This window comes from Argopecten irradians, chromosome 5 (assembly GCF_041381155.1).
Source record: "Argopecten irradians isolate NY chromosome 5, Ai_NY, whole genome shotgun sequence".
Taxonomy (NCBI): domain Eukaryota; kingdom Metazoa; phylum Mollusca; class Bivalvia; order Pectinida; family Pectinidae; genus Argopecten; species Argopecten irradians.
Window position 1 is genome coordinate 32751809 of NC_091138.1, and position 23624 is coordinate 32775432.

General features: G+C 38.2%; 1 protein-coding gene across 2 annotated transcripts in view; it reads right to left on the reverse strand.

The window, feature by feature from the left end:
- LOC138323574 (voltage-dependent T-type calcium channel subunit alpha-1G-like) overlaps positions 1 to 16072 on the reverse strand; it is a 96496-nt gene extending 80424 nt beyond the window's left edge. For both annotated transcript variants that reach the window (XM_069268271.1, XM_069268270.1), the window contains exon 1: positions 15832 to 16072. In XM_069268271.1, coding sequence (XP_069124372.1) covers positions 15832 to 16058 — 227 coding nt within the window. In that variant the 5' untranslated portion in view covers positions 16059 to 16072. The remainder of the gene's footprint in view (positions 1 to 15831) is intronic.
- Positions 16073 to 23624: the final 7552 nt, after the last annotated feature.

Below are 23624 nucleotides of genomic sequence, written 5' to 3' on the forward strand. Positions count from 1 at the left end.
CCGTAGTAATATTCCATTCATGAGAACTCCAGATTGACTGTGTCAGGCCTAATACATCAATCTGATCGACCAGAAATAATGGCCAAAACACAAGCAATGGAGCAGTGGTCAATTGGCTTTACTACAATGCTGTAGTGACGGATCTCATCATTTTAGCATTAATATATACAATCTGTGACATTCATCTACGCTGTGCATCAATAAATCATGGAAAACAGTCTGGCCGGGACACATCGGGTTATAGAAACATATGTAGATTTCTCAGGATAACTCTGGATATGGAGACAAATTAATCACAGCATATAATGTAAACCAGTGTCTCCATTTATACAACATTTACAGGAACTAATACAAAAACACTAACCTGTCTCTAATCTTACACAATATCACTAACTAGTGTATCTACTTGTATACACAGGGTCTTGTAACGTAGGTTGTGAGAAAGTCTGTGTACTAGGCCTATATGTACTATATAAAAGGATAAGGGAACCAACGGCTCGCTTCGAAGAGGTACACCTGCCTCTACAAAAGTCACCAGTATTCCGTCAAACATGGATAAATATGTACATATTTAATACTAACCTGTCTCTAAACTAATACAAAAACACTAACCTCTCTTTATAAACAAATACAACAATGCTAACCTGTCTTTACCTGTCTCTTAAATAATAAAACAACAGTAACCTGTCTCTTAAATAATAAAAACAACCTATCTCTTAATCTTATACAACACACACTGTCTCATAAACAAACACTAACCTGTAACCTATACAAACAACACTAAATAACCTTACTCTAAACTTAACTAACCGTTTCTTAACTTATACAACAACACTAACCTGTCTCTTAACTTATAAAACAACACTAACCTTACTCTTAAACTATATGAACAACACTAACCTTTCTCCTTAACTAATGACAACAACACTAAACCTTTCTCTTAACTTTATTTACAACAAGACCTAAACCTTTCTCTTAACTAGAAATGAAAACAACACTACTCCTATTCTCTTAACTTATGACAAAAACACTAAACTGTTCTTCTTAACTTATAACAACAACTACCTAAACTGTCTCTTAACTTAATACAACAACACTAACCTTTCTCTTAACTCTATACAACAACTAACCTGTTCTCTTAACTTATACAAACAACACTAACCTATTCAAAACTTAACTTATACAACAACACTAACCTCCCCTTCTCTTAAACTTATACAACAACACTATACCTGTCTCTTAACTTATACAACAACACTAACCTGTCTTCTTAACTTATACAAACAACACTTAACCTGTCTCTTAATTATTAACACTTTTACAACAACACTAACCTTTCTCTTAACATTATACAACAACACTAACCTGTCTCTTAACTTATACAACAACACTTAAAACCTTTCTCTTAACTTATACAACAACACTAACCTGTCTCTTACTTATACAAAACAACACTAACCTTTCTCTTAACTTATACAAACAACACTTAACCTTTCTCTTAACTTATACAACCAACACTAACCTGTCTCTTAACTTATACAACAACACTAATCTGTCTCTTAACTAACCTTATACAAACACTTAACCTGTCTCTTAAATTATACAACAACACTAACCTGTCTCTTAACTTATACAACAAACACTAAACAGTCTCTTTAACTTATAAACTTAACAATACAACACTAACCTGTCTCTTAACTTATACAACAACACTAACCTTTCTCTTAACTTATACAACAACACTAATCCCTTTCTCTTAACTTATACACACTAACCTGTCTCTTAACTTATACAACAACAACTGTCTCTTAACTTATACAACAAACTTAACCTGTCTCTTAACTTATACAACAAAACACTAACCTGTCTCTCTTAACTTATACAACAATAACTCTGTCCCTTGTCTCTTAACTTATATACTTATACAACAACACTAACCTGTCTCTTAACTTATACAACAACATGTACCTGTCTCACTAACCTAACCTGTCTCTTAACTTATAAACAACACTAAACCTACTCTTAACTTATACAACAACACTAACCTGTCTCTAAACTACACTAACCTGTCTCTTAACTTTATACAAACAACTACTAACCTGTCTCTTAACTTAATAAACAACACTAACCTGTCTCTTAAACTTATACAAACAACACTAACCTGTCTCTTACTAATAAAACAACACTAACCTGTCTCTTAACTAATACAACACTAAACCTTCTCTTAAACTTATACAAACAACACTAACCTGTCTTCTTAACTTATTACCTGTCTCTTAACTTATACAACAACACTAACCTGTCTCTTAACTTATGAAACAACACTAACCTTTCTCTTAACTTATACAACAACACTAACCTGTCTCTTAACTTATACAACAACACTAACCTGTGTCTCTTAACTTATACAACAACACTAACTGTACTCTTGTACAACACTAACTTCTCTTAACTTATACAAACAACACTAAACCTGTCTAAACTTATACAACAACACTAACCTGTCTCTTAACTTATACAACAACACTACCTGTCTCTTAACTTATACAACAACACTAAACTGTCTCTTAACTATTATGAAACAACACTAACCTGTCTCTTAACTTATAAAACAACAGTAACCTATCTCTTAACTTATACAACAACACTAACCTGTCTCTAAACAACAGTAACCTGTCTCTTAACTTATACAACAACACTAACCTGTCTCTTAACTTATACAACAACACTAACCTGTCTCTTAACTTATACAACAACAGCCTGTCTTTTAACTGATACAGTTACATCAACCAGTCTTTCAGCTTTTACAATATAACATTGTACTTCTATCATAATATCATTAAATTTGACCTGTTCTCTATAATTACACTTGAATGGAGTCTGTCGTCAGTGTGTCTGGGGCTTGTGAGAAATCTAATTATTTACCTGCAGAACAGATTTAGACAACCTGCTGCCACAATAAACAACCAGCATCAAACAAAATTTCATGTGTAACCCAACAATGTGAACAACTTCTACTAGCCTTAAATTAACAATATCGGTTATATCAACATAGACATATCTAGTGAGAATCCTGAACAAACTCTCATGTTACTACCAAAGCCTTTAAGGTGAAATTTGACATCACTGAAAACGTGGATTCTTAATTTCTTACAAATAGAATTGTCAATATGATATCAAAAGAACTAGATCATTAAGGAATAGATTATAGATTTTCACATCTGGACGAGGTAAGGTTTCCACAATTAAATGATCTGTTTCTCTTTTCAATGAGATAATAATCAGCTTGTCCATCAAATTTCTCCTATTCAAGTCTATGCAAGTGAGATACTGACACAGTTTAAAAACTTCTAACAGTTGGTATGACAAAAGAACAAGTAGCCATTGTCTTTTATACATATCATACAAGGAAATATACAAATTCTATGGGAGACAATCAACATTATTGTAGGGGAGCTGATTGTTAAGGCTTGACCTTGTTGTCAGGAAGAGAATTGTTGTTACTAACTTGTCAGTTTTTGTGTGACCTTGACCTTGTTGCCAGGGAGAGAAATGTTGTTACAAACATGTCACAGTTTTTCTGTGACCTTGACCTTGTTGCCAGGGACAGAAATATTGTTACAAACATGTCACAGTTTTTGTGTGACCTTGACCTTGTTGCCAGGGAGAAAAATGTTACAAACATGTCACAGTTTTTGTGTGACCTTAATCTTGTTAGTAGGGAGATATCGAGAAAAACAAACTTGTTACAATTTTTGTGTGACCTTGTTATCAGAAATGTTGTTAAACACATGTCATGGTAATTGTGTGACCTTAACCTTGTTGCTATCGGGGAAGAATGCTATCTAATATCTTTACCATCCCTGTATCCCCAATTATCCACAGATCCCCGTTTAATTTTGCATGGCTGTGCTGTCTTTAATGATAATACCATCTGATGGCTAATATCTTGTAAAAGGGTGAGGTGTACTTTAATCAAACTCCGACCTACACATTGTAGGAAGGAACCTTTTAACATAGTATAAACACAAAATATGAACAATAAATTCCATTGTTATACTGTGAACTTTTACTTCATCTAAGAAAGTTAAATGCTGAAATTTTGATTGCAACAGGTGTTGAATTTTAAGAAATCATGTTAAAAAAAATTCTCATATAAAGGTTGTTTTTTTTATGTTATTGTTTCTAAAGTCACATTCAAAACATCAATTATTGGTACTTCAAATTTGGAGTTAAGAAACAATTGGTAGTACATGTATTCTTTGATCTTTTTAAAAGATATTTCCCCCTTTTTGATTTACTATGGTAAAGCATTTGTAAATACGCAATAAAGCCAAAAGAGAAGAATCGGTTACCGCTAATTGCCGTTGTAAAAAATCAGCATGGCAGAGATTGTTAGGAGAAATTTAGAATGAATCTTTTTTATCTTTACATAGTGTTTATGTTATCTTGTAGATACCAGAACATGACTGCTGATGCTGAGAGGATTCCACCAGTTTACAACGCTAACGGGATTGTGTTAAAACTGACAATTTTCCTCACCTTGACGATTAGGCAACAGGCCTGTCAGCACATAGCATGCATTGCACACATTCTCTGGGTAAACGATCAGGGCCTAAAAACTAACCGTGGCCTAATGACGATCGTCAGTAAAGAATTGATGATGTACAAAAAATGGACAGTGAATTATGTAAACACACAATAGAGTTTCTGATCTTACAAACCCAGTTTCAGTATCAATTAAGTGTGTCTTAAACTATTTTCCTTCGAGATTTTTCCGTTCCAAATTTCCTATCTTTAATCAGAGTGATAAACTTCTCTGAATAACACACAAAATATGGAACTGTACATAATACTTTGGGATTCCAACATTTTATTGCATGCTTACAACAGCAATAGAACGTGTTTCATGTGTAACGTACAGCTAAGATAGCAGAAAATGAAGCGGCTGCATGAACCATTGTTCAAACCAAAGACTTCCAAACATAAGTAGGCAGCTCCACAAGCTACCCGGTCAATGATAACCCACCATGTCAAGTCCAAAACTACCAATATAAATTACCAGTTGTTCTCCCACCATTCACTGATTTGTCAAAAGTGCCGGGAGAGATTTCCCTGTCAACCCTTAAAGATATAACAGATTGTCCTCACTAGCAATTTTAGCCAAACGAAAAAAAAAAAAATGCTTGACATCATGAATTCCTGTGATGTAACTGTAGTATACATAATACAAACCTTGAAAAGACATGCACCCTTGTAACTATTATATTCAGCTCTCTTAACATTTTCTTGGTCTCAAGTATTCTTACCTTAAAATTTTCATTTAACTCGTTCACCCCTGACGACACATTTAGGCTCTTCTAAATTAAAGCTAGATCAGTCCATTATAAGATATCAGGGGTGAAAGAGTTAATGCAGACTGAATATACGAATACCATATAGTTTCTTACAAAATTGATGTTTCCCAATCATTTTGTTCAGTAGTATATTTGGTCCATGATAGGCCCATTTAATTGTCTCAATTTTTAAGTGACTTGTGCACTTCTTGGGTTAAATACGGTTTACCTGTTTCAGGAGATCTTTGATTCAGAACAGTAAAGCCGTAAATTTGAGCTCGCAACAAGGACTTTACATTTGTATGTACAGGTTTTGGATGGAAACTTTTTTTCTATTCAACTGTTATTCACCCTCATACAAGGCTTGCTGATAATGGATTTCCTGGAGTCATGACTTTACCAGCGGGAAGCATCGATGTTTTAACCGTCGCGAGAAGCACAGGCGATACAGTGACAGCAACGACCATGAGACAAAGCTTCAGTGCTTCCACAATAACATCAGGCTATAATTTGATTTGCTCATGTGCACACTTAATTGGAATGAAACCAGGATATTGCACGCCACATAATATGATTACACTCCCACATTTCTGTTTTGTCATCAGGGTTGTGTGTCTGGTCCTAGCCCCTGTGTCTGGTCCAAGCCCCTGTGTCTGGTCCAAGCCCCTGTGTCTGGTCCAAGCCTCTGTGTGTGGTTCAAGCCTCTGTGTCTGGTCCAAATTGCTGTGTCTGGTCCAAGCTGCTGTGTCTGGCCCAAGCTGCTGTGCAGGCCCAAGCTGCTGTGTCTGGTTCTAGTCCCGGTGTCTGGTTCTAGCCCCTGTGTCTGGTTCTAGCCCCTGTGTCTTGTCCTAGCCTGTGTCTGGCCCAAGCTGCTGTGTCCGGTTCTAGCCCTTGTGTCTGGTTCTAGCCCCTGTATTTAGTTTTAGCCCATGTGTCTGGTTCAAGCCTCTGTGTTTGGCCCAAGCTGCTGTATCTGGTTCTAGCCCCTGTGTCTGATCCTCGCCCCTGTGTGGTCCAAGCTGTTGTGTCTGGTCCAAGCCTCTGTGTCTGGTCCAACCCTCTGTGTCTCGTCATACCCTCTGTGTCTGGTTCTAGCCCCTGTGTCTGGTCCAAGCCTCTGTGTCTGGTCAAAGCCCCTGTGTCTGGTCAAAGCCCCTGTGTCTGGTCCAAGCCCCTGTGTCTGGTCCAAGCCTCTGTGTCTGGTCCAAGTTGCTGTGTCTGGTCCAAGCTGCTGTGTCTGGCCCAAGCTGCTGTGTCTGGCCCAAGCTGCTGTGTCTGGTTCTAGTCCCGGTGTCTGGTTCTAGCCCCTGTGTCTTGTCCTAGCCTGTGTCTGGCCCAAGCTGCTGTGTCCGGTTCTAGCCCTTGTGTCTGGTTCTAGCCCCTGTATTTAGTTTTAGCCCATGTGTCTGGTTCAAGCCTCTGTGTTTGGCCCAAGCTGCTGTGTCTGGTTCTAGCCCCTGTGTCTGGTTCTCGCCCCGTGTCTGATCCTCGCCCCTGTGTGTGGTCCAAGCTGTTGTGTCTGGTCCAAGCCTCTGTGTCTGGTCCAACCCTCTGTGTCTCGTCCTTCCCTCTGTGTCTGGTTCTAGCCCCTGTGTTTGGTCCTAGCCTCTGTGTCTGATCCTAGCCCATGTGTCTGGCCCTAGCCTCTGTGTTTGGCCCAAGATGCTGTGTCTGGTTCTAGCCCTTGTGTCTGGTTCTAGCCCTTGTGTCTGGTTCTAGCCCTTGTGTCTGGTTCTAGCCCCTGTATTTGGTTCTAACCCATGTGTCTGGTTCAAGCCCCTGTGTCCGGTCCAAGCCTCTGTGTCTGGTCCAAGCCCTTGTTTCTGGTCCAATTCCCAATGTCTGGTCCTAGATCTAGTGTCTGGTCCAAGGCCCTGTGTCTGGTCCAAGCCCCTGTGTTTGGTCCAAGCCCCTGTGTTTGGTCCAAGCCCCTGTGTCTGGTCCAAGCCTCTGTGTCTGGTCCAAGCCCTTGTTTCTGGTCCAATCCCCAATGTCTGGTCCTAGACCCCGTGTCTGGTCCTAGCCCCTGTGTTTGGTCCTCTCTCCAATGTTTGGTTCTAGCCCCCCGTGTCTGGTTCTAGCCCCTGTGTCTGGTCCAAGCCCTTGTTTCTGGTCCAATCCCAAATGTCTGGTCCAAGCTCCAGTGTCTGGTCCAAGCCCCTGTGTTTTCCCCTTCCCCATATAAGGAACAGTTTGGTCATGTGTCTGTGATTGCTCCTTGCCTCTTTAAGGAACATTGTCATTTGTAGTGTTTCTGGTACCAGCTCCTGACGGGAACAATTTTCCATGGCACTATAGCGTCTGGGTCGGGTCCGTAAGTATACAACAGGATTTTTATTCGGTTGGATTTGTTTCTATTCAGTAAGTGTTTTGGTATTAACCCTGACAGTTACTCTCCTTTGTCTATTGACAAACAATTTAAAACAGAGCTTCTTCTGCAACACAATTTACAAACAACTTGTGATATCACATCACTTTTATAGAGTGTTGGCACTCCTTTCGTTGTTTTAAAGGTCAATAAAAGGTCAAAAGTTCAAAACAAATAGTTGTTTACCTAATTAGTATATAGCTATTAGCCACCTGAGACAACAAATCTGTGAGATTAACAGGCAATACTTTATAAAAGAGGTCCTCCCATCGGTCTTTACCAGGGGACTCTCTGGTTTTGCTACCGTGGCAACTCCTACCATGTAGGTCATGTTCTGTCAATAAAATGGCCGCCACCAGCCTCCTGTGTTTGGTTTGGGAGACTTAAATCAAAGGGACTCTCTATCCCCATGGATGCCAGTCAGACAAATTAGTCCATTATTGTTCAAAGAACAAGAATGTCAATCAACTTTTGACCAGAATCGTTAATCTGGAACTGACAAAAAAATGTTACCAATTAACAGTGACTATTCTACAACACTGCAGCATAAACTGTAACAAGAGAGGAAAAATACAACTAGACTTCTAATGAATCTGCGTGGTCATTCATGATTGGCACTGTCCAGTCGCACTAAACTCATCAATAATTTCTCAGTTCTTGGTCTCAAAAACATTTTTCACCTATAAAGTTATTGTTCATTCACATGTCATACAGACACGTTTTATTCACTACCTTTATACAATAGCTGGGAGTTAAAGTCATTGACTGTGTATATACCAAGCCTGAAGACACCAATTATTGACTTTTTGTATACAAAGTCTGAGGGCACTGATTATTGACTATTTGTATACCAAGTCTGAGGGCACTGATTATTGACTATTTGTATACCAAGTCTGAGGGCACTGATTATTGACTATTTGTATACCAAGTCTGAGGGCACTGATTATTGACTATTTGTATACCAAGTCTGAGGGCACTGATTATTGACTATTTGTATACAAAGTCTGAGGGCACCAATGATTGACTTTTTGTATACCAAGTCTGAGGGCAACAATTATTGACTTTTTGTATACTAAGTCTGAGGGCACTGATAATTGACAATTTGTATACCAAGTCTGAGGGCACTGATTATTGACTATTTGGATATCAAGTCTGAGGGCACTAATTATTGACTATTTGTATACCAAGTCTGAGGGCACCAATTATTTACTTTTTGTATACTTAGTCTGAGGGCATTGATTATTGACAATTTGTATACAAAGTCTGAGGGCACCGATTATTGACTATTTGTATACCAAGTCTGAGGGCATCAATACTTATGTCCTTATCTAATAAAACGTGTTAGACAACAAATCAAAATTTACCTTTGCCTTGCTTTATGATCCATAGATAGAAAAGGTCACTTGATACAGACAGTTCCGATTGTAGACCTTAGAAGCAGTTTTTGTAACTTAATCTTGAAGCCAATACAGCAATAGTATTCTGTACTGAAAAGGTCATTTTTCATTTGAACTTTATAAGAAAAGGATTCTTAAAGAATAAGCCTATCATTATTTGCCTTTCTGGATTGATGTTTGGTCATTTCACATGAAGTTTCCTTTAACAAATTCGTTTAAAATACACTTTAGTACTATTGAGAAGAAGCTTATAAAGGAATAAAAGACTTCATTGAAGATCTTTTAAGAAAATCATTACAAATAAGAACTGCTTGCACAAGATAATCCATGGCACATGCTTTGTCCAGAGTCTAAAATATTAACATATTATTTGTGCATCACACAAAAACACATCAAAAACATCTCTAAGAAACAACCACAACCTCATATGGGGACAGTAATTAGTGTCTATCACAACCTTATATAGGGACAGTAATTAGGTGTCTATCACAACCTTGTATGGGGACAGTAATTAGGTGTCTATCACAACCTTCTATTGGGACAGTAATTAGGTGTCTATCACAACCTTGTATGGGGACAGTTGATATAGGGACAGTAATTAGGTGTCTATCACAACCTTGTATGGGGACAGTAATTAGGTGTCTATCACAACCTTGTATTGGGACAGTAATTAGGTGTCTATCACAACCTTCTATTGGGACAGTAATTAGGTGTCTATCACAACCTTGTATGGGGACAGTAATTAGGTGTCTATCACAACCTTGTATTGGGACAGTAATTAGGTGTCTATCACAACCTTGTATGGGGACAGTAATTAGGTGTCTATCACAACCTTGTATGGGGACAGTAATTAGGTGTCTATCACAACCTTGTATGGGGACAGTAATTAGGTGTCTATCACAACCTTGTATAGGGACAGTAATTAGGTGTCTATCACAACCTTGTATGGGGACAGTAATTAGGTGTCTATCACAACCTTGTCACAACCTTGTATGTGTCTTCACAACTTGTATGGGACAGTAATTAGGTGTCTATCACAACCTTGTATGAGGACAGTAATTAGGTGTCTATCACAACCTTGTATGGGGACAGTAATTAGGTGTCTATCACAACCTTGTATGGGGACAGTAATTAGGTGTCTATCACAACCTTGTATGGGGACAGTAATTAGGTGTCTATCACAACCTTGTATGGGGACAGTAATTAGGTGTCTATCACAACCTTGTATGGGGACAGTAATTAGGTGTCTATCACAACCTTGTATGGGGACAGTAATTAGGTGTCTATCACAACCTTGTATGGGTGACAGTAATTAGGTGTCTATCACAACCTTGTATGGGGACAGTAATTAGGTGTCTATCACAACCTTGTATGGGACAGTAATTAGGTGTCTATCACAACCTTGTATGAGGACAGTAATTAGGTGTCTATCACAACCTTGTATGGGACAGTAATTAGGTGTCTATCACAACCTTGTATGGGGACAGTAATTAGGTGTCTATCACAACCTTGTATGGGACAGTAATTAGGTGTCTATCACAACCTTGTATGGGACAGTAATTAGGGTCACAACCTTGTATGGGACAATTAGGTGTCTATCACAACCTTGTATGGGGACAGTAATTAGGTGTCTATCACAACCTTGTATGGGACAGTAATTAGGTGTCTATCACAACCTTGTATGAGGACAGTAATTAGGTGTCTATCACAACCTTGTATGGGACAGTAATTAGGTGTCTATCACAACCTTGTATGGGGACAGTAATTAGGTGTCTATCACAACCTTGTATGGGGACAGTAATTAGGTGTCTATCACAACCTTGTATGGGGACAGTAATTAGGTGTCTATCACAACCTTGTATGGGGACAGTAATTAGGTGTCTATCACAACCTTGTATAGGGACAGTAATTAGGTGTCTATCACAACCTTGTATGGGGACAGTAATTAGGTGTCTATCACAACCTTGTATGGGGACAGTAATTAGGTGTCTATCACAACCTTGTATGGGACAGTAATTAGGTGTCTATCACAACCTTGTATGGGGACAGTAATTAGGTGTCTATCACAACCTTGTATGGGGACAGTAATTAGGTGTCTATCACAACCTTGTATGAGGACAGTAATTAGGTGTCTATCACAACCTTGTATGGGGACAGTAATTAGGTGTCTATCACAACCTTGTATGGTGACAGTAATTAGGTGTCTATCACAACCTTGTATTGGGACAGTAATTAGGTGTCTATCACAACCTTGTATGAGGACAGTAATTAGGTGTCTATCACAACCTTGTATGGGGACAGTAATTAGGTGTCTATCACAACCTTGTATGGGGACAGTAATTAGGTGTCTATCACAACCTTGTATTGGGACAGTAATTAGGTGTCTATCACAACCTTGTATTGGGACAGTAATTAGGTGTCTATGACAACCTTGTATGAGGACATTAATTAGGTGTCTATCACAACCTTGTATGGGGACAGTAATTAGGTGTCTATCACAACCTTGTATTGGGACAGTAATTAGGTGTCTATCACAACCTTGTATGAGGACAGTAATTAGGTGTCTATGACAACCTTGTATGAGGACATTAATTAGGTGTCTATCACAACCTTGTATGGGGACAGTAATAAGGTGTCTATCACAACCTTGTATAGGGACAGTAATTAGGTGTCTATCACAACCTTGTATGAGGACAGTAATTAGGTGTCTATCACAACCTTGTATGGGGACAGTAATTAGGTGTCTATCACAACCTTGTATAGGGACAGTAATTAGGTGTCTATCACAACCTTGTATGAGGACAGTAATTAGGTGTCTATCACAACCTTGTATGGGGACAGTAATTAGGTGTCTATCACAACCTTGTATGAGGACAGTAATTAGGTGTCTATCACAACCTTGTATGAGGACAGTAATTAGGTGTCTATCACAACCTTGTATGGGGACAGTAATTAGGTGTCTATCACAACCTTGTATGGGGACAGTAATTAGGTGTCTATCACAACCTTGTATGGGGACAGTAATTAGGTGTCTATCACAACCTTGTATGGGGACAGTAATTAGGTGTCTATCACAACCTTGTATGGGGACAGTAATTAGGTGTCTATCACAACCTTGTATGGGGACAGTAATTAGGTGTCTATCACAACCTTGTATGGGGACAGTAATTAGGTGTCTATCACAACCTTGTATGGGGACAGTAATTAGGTGTCTATCACAACCTTGTATGGACAGGGGACAGTAATTAGGTGTCTATCACAACCTTGTATGGGGACAGTAATTAGGTGTCTATCACAACCTTGTATAGGGACAGTAATTAGGTGTCTATCACAACCTTGTATAGGGACAGTAATTAGGTGTCTATCACAACCTTGTATTGGGACAGTAATTAGGTGTCTATCACAACCTTGTATGAGGACAGTAATTAGGTGTCTATCACAACCTTGTATGGGGACAGTAATTAGTGTCTATCACAACCTTGTATAGGGACAGTAATTAGGTGTCTATCACAACCTTGTATTGGGACAGTAATTAGGTGTCTATCACAACCTTGTATTGGGACAGTAATTAGGTGTCTATCACAACCTTGTATGGGGACAGTAATTAGGTGTCTATCACAACCTTGTATGGGGACAGTAATTAGGTGTCTATCACAACCTTGTATGGGGACAGTAATTAGGTGTCTATCACAACCTTGTATGAGGACAGTAATTAGGTGTCTATCACAACCTTGTATGGGGACAGTAATTAGGTGTCTATCACAACCTTGTATGGGACAGTAAATTAGGTGTCTATCACAACCTTGTATGGGACAGTAATTAGGTGTCTATCACAACCTTGTATGGGGACAGTAATTAGGTGTCTATCACAACCTTGTATGGGGACAGTAATTAGGTGTCTATCACAACCTTGTATGGGGACAGTAATTAGGTGTCTATCACAACCTTGTATGGGGACAGTAATTAGGTGTCTATCACAACCTTGTATGAGGGACAGTAATTAGGTGTCTATCACAACCTTGTATGGGGACAGTAATTAGGTGTCTATCACAACCTTGTATGAGGACAGTAATTAGGTGTCTATCACAACCTTGTATGGGGACAGTAATTAGGTGTCTATCACAACCTTGTATAGGGACAGTAATTAGGTGTCTATCACAACCTTGTATGGGACAGTAATTAGGTGTCTATCACAACCTTGTATGGGACAGTAATTAGGTGTCTATCACAACCTTGTATGGGGACAGTAATTAGGTGTCTATCACAACCTTGTATGGGGACAGTAATTAGGTGTCTATCACAACCTTGTATATTAGGTGTCTATCACAACCTTGTATTGGGACAGTAATTAGGTGTCTATCACAACCTTGTATGGGGACAGTAATTAGGTGTCTATCACAACCTTGTATAGGGACAGTAATTAGGTGTCTATCACAACCTTGTATTGGGACAGTAATTAGGTGTCTATGACAACCTTGTATGAGGACAGTAATTAGGTGTCTATCACAACCTTGTATGGGGACAGTAATTAGGTGTCTATCACAACCTTGTTGTATGAGGACAGTAATTAGGTGTCTATCACAACCTTGTATGAGGACAGTAATTAGGTGTCTATCACAACCTTGTATGAGGACAGTAATTAGGTGTCTATCACAACCTTGTATGAGGGACAGTAATTAGGTGTCTATCACAACCTTGTATGGGACAGTAATTAGGTGTCTATCACAACCTTGTATGAGGACAGTAATTAGGTGTCTATCACAACCTTGTATGAGGGACAGTAATTAGGTGTCTATCACAACCTTGTATGAGGGACAGTAATTAGGTGTCTATCACAACCTTGTATGGGGACAGTAATTAGGTGTCTATCACAACCTTGTATGAGGGACAGTAATTAGGTGTCTATCACAACCTTGTATGAGGACAGTAATTAGGTGTCTATCACAACCTTGTATGGGGACAGTAATTAGGTGTCTATCACAACCTTGTATGATGGGACAGTAATTAGGTGTCTATCACAACCTTGTATGGGGACAGTAATTAGGTGTCTATCACAACCTTGTATAGGGACAGTAATTAGGTGTCTATCACAACCTTGTATGAGGACAGTAATTAGGTGTCTATCACAACCTTGTATGGGGACAGTAATTAGGTGTCTATCACAACCTTGTATAGACAGTAATTAGTGTCTATCACAACCTTGTATGGGGACAGTAATTAGGTGTCTATCACAACCTTGTATGGGACAGTAATTAGGTGTCTATCACAACCTTGTATGGGGACAGTAATTAGGTGTCTATCACAACCTTGTATGAGACAGTAATTAGGTGACAGTAATTAGGTGTCTATCACAACCTTGTATGGGGACAGTAATTAGGTGTCTATCACAACCTTGTATGGGGACAGTAATTAGGTGTCTATCACAACCTTGTATGAGGACAGTAATTAGGTGTCTATCACAACCTTGTATGGGGACAGTAATTAGGTGTCTATCACAACCTTGTATGGGACAGTAATTAGGTGTCTATCACAACCTTGTATGGGGACAGTAATTAGGTGTCTATCACAACCTTGTATGGGGACAGTAATTAGGTGTCTATCACAACCTTGTATGGGGACAGTAATTAGGTGTCTATCACAACCTTGTATGGGGACAGTAATTAGGTGTCTATCACAACCTTGTATGGGGACAGTAATTAGGTGTCTATCACAACCTTGTATGGGACAGTAATTAGGTGTCTATCACAACCTTGTATGGGGACAGTAATTAGGTGTCTATCACAACCTTGTATGGGGACAGTAATTAGGTGTCTATCACAACCTTGTATGGGGACAGTAATTAGGTGTCTATCACAACCTTGTATATGGGACAGTAATTAGGTGTCTATCACAACCTTGTATGGGGACAGTAATTAGGTGTCTATCACAACCTTGTATGGGGACAGTAATTAGGTGTCTATCACAACCTTGTATGGGGACAGTAAATTAGTGTCTATCACAACCTTGTATGGGGACAGTAATTAGGTGTCTATCACAACCTTGTATGAGGGGACAGTAATAGTGTCTATCACAACCTTGTAATGGGGACAGTAATTTAGGTGTCTATCACAACCTTGTATGGGGACAGTAATTGGTGTCTATCACAGACAGTAATTAGTTCTATCACAACTTGTATGGGGACAGTAATTAGGTGTCTATCACAACCTTGTATTGGGACAGTAATTAGGTGTCACAACCTTGTATTGGGACAGTGTCTATCACAACCTTGTATGGGGACAGTAATTAGGTGTCAGGGTTACATACAGTAAGTGTCTACATACAATAAGTGTCTACATACAGTAAGTGTCTTCATACAGAATGGTATCTATCAACATTGGAACAGTTCTTATGAGTCGTCAGACCTATTGTAAGAGGCAAGGAGATTTTCTTGAACTCATTTTTCTTTACGTTATAGAATTAATGGTAATTTCAAATTTCTAGAAATGGGTTATTAGGAAAGTCAAAGGAAACATTTTAGTGGTGTTATGGACATTTTAATTGAACCTATATTGAAAATCACTAGTCTGTTATAAATTAACCTTGGAAAATTTCGGAGAAGCAAAAATTTACTTGGTTTTTTTTTCATACTTTGATGCAAGTGGAGGTGAGAGATGTGTGGAACATGTAGCTGTACTCACTAAAGCATACAGGAGGATGGGCACTACTAGGGAAGAGTGAAATGTTTACTTACCCGGCCAGTACAATGAAGCAGTCGAGACGGTTCCACGAATCGTCCAGGTACGTCAGCTTCCCCCAGAGTCCCATCGCTACTATCTTGATTATCATCTCAATGGCAAAAAAGGCAAAGATGAAGTGGTCAAATTTCTCGAGCACTTGGCATCGCATTGTATCACAGATCTGGTCCTCACACGGTTGGTACATACCCAAGGTTACACAGTTCAGGAGAATGACGGCCATACTGATCCGCTCAAACCATGTACAAAAGGTTAAGGATAATATCAAATCTCTTAAAGGGAAATATATCTATAATGCTCAAAACATGTATAAAAGGTCAAAGATAATATCAAATCTCTTAAAGGGAAATATATTTATAATGCTCAAAACATGTATAAAAGGTCAAGGATTATATCAAATCTCTTGAAGGGAAATACATTTATAATGCTCAAAACATGTATAAAAGGTCAAGGATAATATCAAATCTTAAAGGAAAATATATTTATAATGCTCAAAACATGTATAAAAGGTCAAGGATAATATCAATCTTTTAAAGGGAAATATATTTATAATGCTAAAAACATGTATAAAGGGTCAAGGATAATATCAAATCTCTTAAAGGGAAATACATTTATAATGCTCAAAACATGTATAAAAGGTCAAGGATAATATCAAATCTCTTAAAGGGAAATATATCTATAATGCTCAAAACATGTATAAAAGGTCAAGGATAATATCAAATCTCTTTAAAGGGAAATATGTTTACAATGCTCAAACTGTGTATTAAAGATAAAAAATCTTTTTATTCTATAAGGAAAACATATCATGTAGCTGGTAATTTTGATGGAGATCATGTTTTTGCCATTTTGCAGGACATCATGATATTGTGTCATGGAAAATGGAATAGAAAAAAATGTTAGGTCATATTGATGATTGTTGTAAAGTTTAATTTGATAGAATTAATTCTTCTTATTTTGAATCAAAATTGAGAATTTCTTGATCCAATACAATTCTAAAGTAATTGATTATATTCACAATAATATAATCCACCCAGTTTTCATGTCATAAAGTACAAATTCTTAGGACATACATTATCATTAATCAATACCAGTGAACACTAAATAATTAATATTTCTACCTTAGGGCAAACATCATTAATTATCATTTCTGTGAATAAATATTAATTACCAGGTAAACCTGAGGACATTATATCATTAGCAGTCATATAGACATACATACAGGTCATTAACAGTCATATAGACCTGGGAACACAAACGACAGCTAAGGTCACCAGTCTATCAGGTCAGATCAAGGTCAGGTCAAATCAAGGTCACCACTTAATCAGGTGACATCAAGGTCACTACTTAATCAGGTCACACCAAGGTCATCACTCTACTACATCATGTAACCATTTAAATATTTTGCCTTAAAGATATCTAAGTTCATGGTACCTGGTTTATCCTTCATTTTTCCTTATTTATTTCTCAATTCCACATTAATTTGTAGTTTATTCATTAAAATCTGTCTACCTAAAAGACATTCTCTTTTCCCAGTAGCTTACTTGTCTTATCAAATGTTTTGAACCTCTTTCATTTCGAACAGGTTATCATTTAAAAGCTTTTGTACTTGAAAAGAAGCATTAAATTTTTCAGTAGCATGCTTTAGCATTAAATATCTTCAAATTAAATATAGTGACCTGATTATATCCATTAAAATCAATTTCTAAGGTATTTTTGTATTCTAAGAAGCCTGTTTATTCATTAGAAGGTTTGCTATCTGAACAGGACTGGAGTCAGCTTTCCTACTGCATGCTTGGCTATAATATAAGACTACAATGTATCTCTATAAAGTCTAGGTGGCCAGCTCATCCTAATTAAACAAGACATTTATCAATTATGAGCCGGATTTTGCAAATCCTGCGTTGCTATGGTAATCACATAGATTAGGGCTTGATAGCATTGGTCTTTCAAGATTGATTTCTGATAGAGTATTTCATAAGGACCGATTTATACAAGCCTGGTGGTTGAGGATAAACTATACAGATCAATGAGCATGTCTAGGTTTAGACCCGACCCGCTGATTATCTCTGGGTAGACTGTCCACTCGCAGATATACAGGCGTTACTACAGACGTCAGCGTAAAGTAGATTTTAGGGGAAAGTAAATGTTGTAGGCTTATCTTTTCATCACTATGTTTTTTTTATTGTATGCTATGATCCTAAGTAACTTTTGAAGTACATGGTCTTTTTTCAAATATTATTTGTATTAAAAGATGCTATGATCCTAGTACTGGCTGCAGAGACAGAGTGGTTACCATGTCTTGAACATTATTTAATAACCACAATTCCTCCACCTCTGGGTTGTAAGTTTGAATCCTATGTGGGGCAGTTTGCCAGTTATTGACCGCTAGTTGGTGGTTTTCCTCCAGGTACTCTTGTTTTCCTCTACCATCTAACCTGGCAGTCCTTAAATGACCCTGGCTGTTGATAAACAAACAAAAGCTATGATACTAGTAACTATGCATATTGCCTATAACCCCTGGTAAATTCTGTAAATCCCTTTTTCCTACCTACTAACATCTGTTTATTGCCTTTACTTAACCTCTTAACTTGTGTATACTAACTTTACTTAACCTGGTAGTTTATGTGTATTGCTTTTTTGATACCTGGTAACTTATGGATATTGCCTTTACTTAACCTGGTAACTTGTGTATATCACCTTTACTTAACCTGGTAACTTGTTTATACTGCCTTTACTTAACCTGGTAACTTGTGTGTATTGCCTTTAAACCTGGTAACTTGTGTGTATTGCCTTTAAACCTGGTAACTTGTGTATACTACCTTTACTTAACCTGGTAACTTGTGTATACTAACTTTACTTAACCTGGTAACTTGTGTGTATTGCCTATAAACCTGGTAACTTGTGTATACTACCTTTACTTAACCTGGTAACTTATGTATACTAACTTTACTTAACCTGGTAACTTGTGTGTATTGCCTATAAACCTGGTAACTTGTGTATACTACCTTTACTTAACCTGGTAACTTGTGTATACTAACTTTACTTAACCTGGTAATTTGTTTATACTGCCTTTACTTAACCTGGTAACTTGTTTATACTGCCTTTACTTAACCTGGTAACTTGTTTATACTAACTTTACTTAACCTGGTAGCTTATGTGTATTGCATTTTTTTGATACCTGGTAGCTTATGTGTATTGCATTTTTTTGATACCTGGTAACTTATTGGTATTGCCTTTACTTAACCTGGTAACTTGTGTATACTACCTTTACCTGATCTGATAACTTGTGTATACTGCCTTTACTAAACTTGGTAACTTGTGTGTATTGCCAATAAACCTGGTAACTTGTGTATACTACCTTTACTAAACTTGGTAACGTGTGTATTGCCTATAAACGTGGTAACTTGTGTATATTGCCTTTACTTAACTTGGTAACTTGTGTGTATTGCCTTTAAACCTGGTAACTTGTGTGTATTGCCTTTAAACCTGGTAACTTGTGTGTATTGCCTATAAACCTGGTAACTTGTGTATATTGCCTTTACTATCTTGTGTTGAAAGCTCCAGTCAGATGTCAGCTAATGTTGGCAGCATACAACCCAGATCAAATATCCAGAGATTTTTTTATCAGCAAAACTTTGAAATTTTGCAGAGGCGTGAGGTTTTAACCTCAACACAAAAGATAAAAAATATCTGTATTGAGATATCTGTGTGTTATCTAATGTCAGTCACTGATAACTATGTAGAATGTAAATGATACAAGTCATTTAACATTTTATAGTTAAATTGTTGGTCTAACGTCAAACTAAATCATTGGTTCTGACATCCAACAGACATCAAACCTAGCTCTCAGTAGTACATCTTCCAGATAAATTCAACACCTGTCATACAGGTACATACCACACCTGTCATACAGGTATATACCACACCTGTCATACAGGTATACACCATACCTGTCATACAGGTATACACCACACCTGTCATACAGGTACACATCACACCTGTCATACAGGTACATACCATACCTGTTACACAGGTACATACCACACCTGTCATATAGGTATACACCACACCTGTCATACAGGTATACACCACATCTGTCATACAGGTACATACCACATCTGTCATACAGGTATACACCACACCTATCATACAGGTATCCACCACATCTGTCATACAGGTATACACCACACCTGTCATACAGGTATCCACCACATCTGTCATACAGGTATACACCACACCTGTCATACAGGCACATACCACATCTGTCATACAGGTATACACCACATCTGTCGTGATGTGTACAGGTACATATCACACCTGTCATACAGGTACACATCACACCTGTCATACAGGTACATACCACACCTGTCATATAGGTATACACCACACCTGTCATACAGGTATACACCACATCTGTCATACAGGTACATACCACATCTGTCATACAGGTATACACTACACCTGTCATATAGGTACACACCACACCTGTCATACAGGTATACACCACACCTGTCATACAGGTACACATCACACCTGTCATACAGGTACATACCACACCTGTCATATAGGTATACACCACACCTGTCATACAGGTATACACCACATCTGTCATACAGGTACATACCACATCTGTCATACAGGTATACACCACATCTGTGACACAGGTATACACCACACCTGTCATACAGGTACACATCACACCTGTCATACAGGTACATACCACACCTGTCTTACAGGTACACACCACACCTGTCATACAGGTACATACCACACTTGTCATACAGGTACATACCACACCTGTCATACAGGTACACACCACACCTGTCATACAGGTACATACCACACCTGTCATATAAGTACATACGACACCTGTCATACAGGTACACACCACACCTGTCATACAGGTACATACCATACCTGTCATACAGGTATGCATCACACCTGTCATATAGGTACGCACCACACCTGTCATATAGGTACACACCACACCTGTCATATAGGTACACACCACACCTGTCATACAGGTACATACCACATCTGTCATACAGGTACGCACCACACCTGTCATATAGGTACACACCACACCTGTCATATAGGTACACACCACACCTGTCATACAGGTACATACCACACCTGTCATACAGGTATGCATCACACCTGTCATATAGGTACACACCACATCTGTCATATAGGTACATACCACACCTGTCATATAGGTACACACCATACCTGTCATACAGGCACACACCACACCTGTCATATAGGTACACACCACAACTGTCATACAGGTATGCATCACACCTGTCATATATAAATGCACCTCATACGCAGTTATTTACCTCCATGTGTAACAATTGTATGTGAGTGTATCCCTAATTACAGATGATGTTTGGATTGCTAGGAATGCTGTAGTACATGCTATACACATTCTGTACAGCCCACTATACACACACCTAGCTACAATATCAATCATACAGGCTCACAATTGAGGCTGAAAATGATCTGTTCAAAAGGTCATATAGCCTTTCACATGCCAAACATCATAGTAAATCATGTGTAAAAGCTCTGGTTTGTGTATCAGAGATACTGAGACAGTACACAATGTGAGCATCCCTACACCATCTGGTCAGTGTAATAGGTACAAATTACTTATCAAGTTGGCTATTTCAATGAACTGTAAAAATGTGATGTTAGAATGAACATACTCAATGAAAAAGATGGTATAAAGTGTCAGGAGCTAAAATGACAAAATCTGAACATGGATATTCTATATTGATTTGTGTGAAAAAAATCTTTTTATGATTAGTAAACTTTTAACAAAAAAAAATTCCCACACATACCATGTGTAGAAGTTTTAATCGTAAATGGTGTACGTAGTGATACAGTCGCCTTATAGCTTCATGCTACAGGAAATTTCTCTTTAACTCAGTCAGTAGAGCAGCAGACCACTAAGTCCAGGGTAGTGGGTTTGAGCCCCGCTGACGCGGCACACTAATCGCACCCTGTTACACATGTTTTGATGAAACAGTAAATGTACAGGCCCTGTCCCTCAGAGGCCAGCCATTTATACAAAATTATTTTCTTTTTATCTTCTCAAATTACACATAGACTTTAAAGATTTTAAATTAACTTTCTTGCCCTTTGAATTCTTTTTTTTCCATGTTAGTCTAAAATTGGTTTTCTTGAAATAAAGCATGCCATGGTTATGATCGAAATAAATTTGGCCAAAATAAACAAATAGATATCTGGCTAGAAGTAATTGGTAGGAGTAATCATTTGGCCACCACCAGACAAATACCAGACCACCAATGGATAGACACAGCTAGTTAATAGCTCATTGGCCCTACAGTAAGCTGTGGTAGATTTTGTTTACTTCCGAAGACTAGATGAGGAGTAGATTTAATACACCCTTTGTACTCCGCAGCTTTTAATTATGACAGAAATGTAGGTATAGATCCATATATAAGGGCATCGTAAATCTGAAATATTGACAACAATTTCCATAAACAGTACATCAAGTCAGACAGCCAGGAGTGCAAAACACCTGCAATCAAAGAAAATTGGTGAAACCATGGCAAGGGTCCAGTGGACGGTACTGTGGGGATTAGTATGGATCGTAGCCAGATTTATCCTGTGTGCAATAATATAGCACTTAAGTAATTACTCTGGACACAAGTGAAGTAATGAAGTCATATTGTGTCTATTGATACCCTATTATGCGTGTATATATATATAAAGGTATGAGGAGAAAAAGTAGCGGTCAGATCGTGATTTGAACTCAGAACACTAGCCGAATGCTCCACTGAATGCTCAGCTGTTATACCAGCTAGCTACACCCATCTTTTTTTTCTCTAGCCTTATCACAGTAGCAGCCACACCAGGATTTGAACCCAGGACCCTGGTAGTTAAATGGTCAAACACTAGCCAAGTGTTTGACTATTAAACTACCAGGTCACTGACGATAGACCAAGTACAGCCTGCTACCCTTCCCTTTCCTCTCTCTAGCCACAACCCATTCAGACCAGGATTTGAACCAAATTCCCTCAGAACGCTACCCAAATTCCCTACCAATTGAGCTACTTGGTCATGCACAAATGATTGACCCAGTCCAGCCTGCAACAATATTCCAGCTCCTTTCTCAATAATGTATGTGTCTAGAAATACAAAGAGTTTAGTTCAAAGTTCACAAATTATTTTATTTTATTTTAACACATACTACAAAAATATAAAGAGCACACAATCAGCCCTACTATAGGCTCAGTGTATGCCCTAAATGCTATATGCATGCATACCTTTATAATTAGTATTTGACACATTGATGATAATCTCACCCAGTCTAGTCCTCCTACACTGATATAGATAGGATTTAACACAATTCTGCCCTCACATAAACTGCCAGAGCAGTATAAACCATGACCGAGTTTTCCCACAACTACCCTCCTCACACATTCTCCCACCTCTCCCACTCAGAAGGGTACCTGCATCTCATTTGCATCTCATCTGCATCTCATTTGCATTTCACCTGCATCTCATATGCATCCATTTGCATCTAACTACACCCACCTATACACCCTTTTAAATGGGTATGGTACATTTTGTACACCTTTTATCATGTCATCAATCATTTAAATTAACTCTTTCACCCCTAAAATTTCATAATGGATTGGTCTATTCTTTGATTTAAAAGAGCCTAAGTGTGTCTTCAGGAGGAAATGCGTTGAGCAAATAGCAGCCAAAAATTCTAGACTTCCTTCTACTATCAGAGCTATCTGTTGTAAATTCTTCCAGT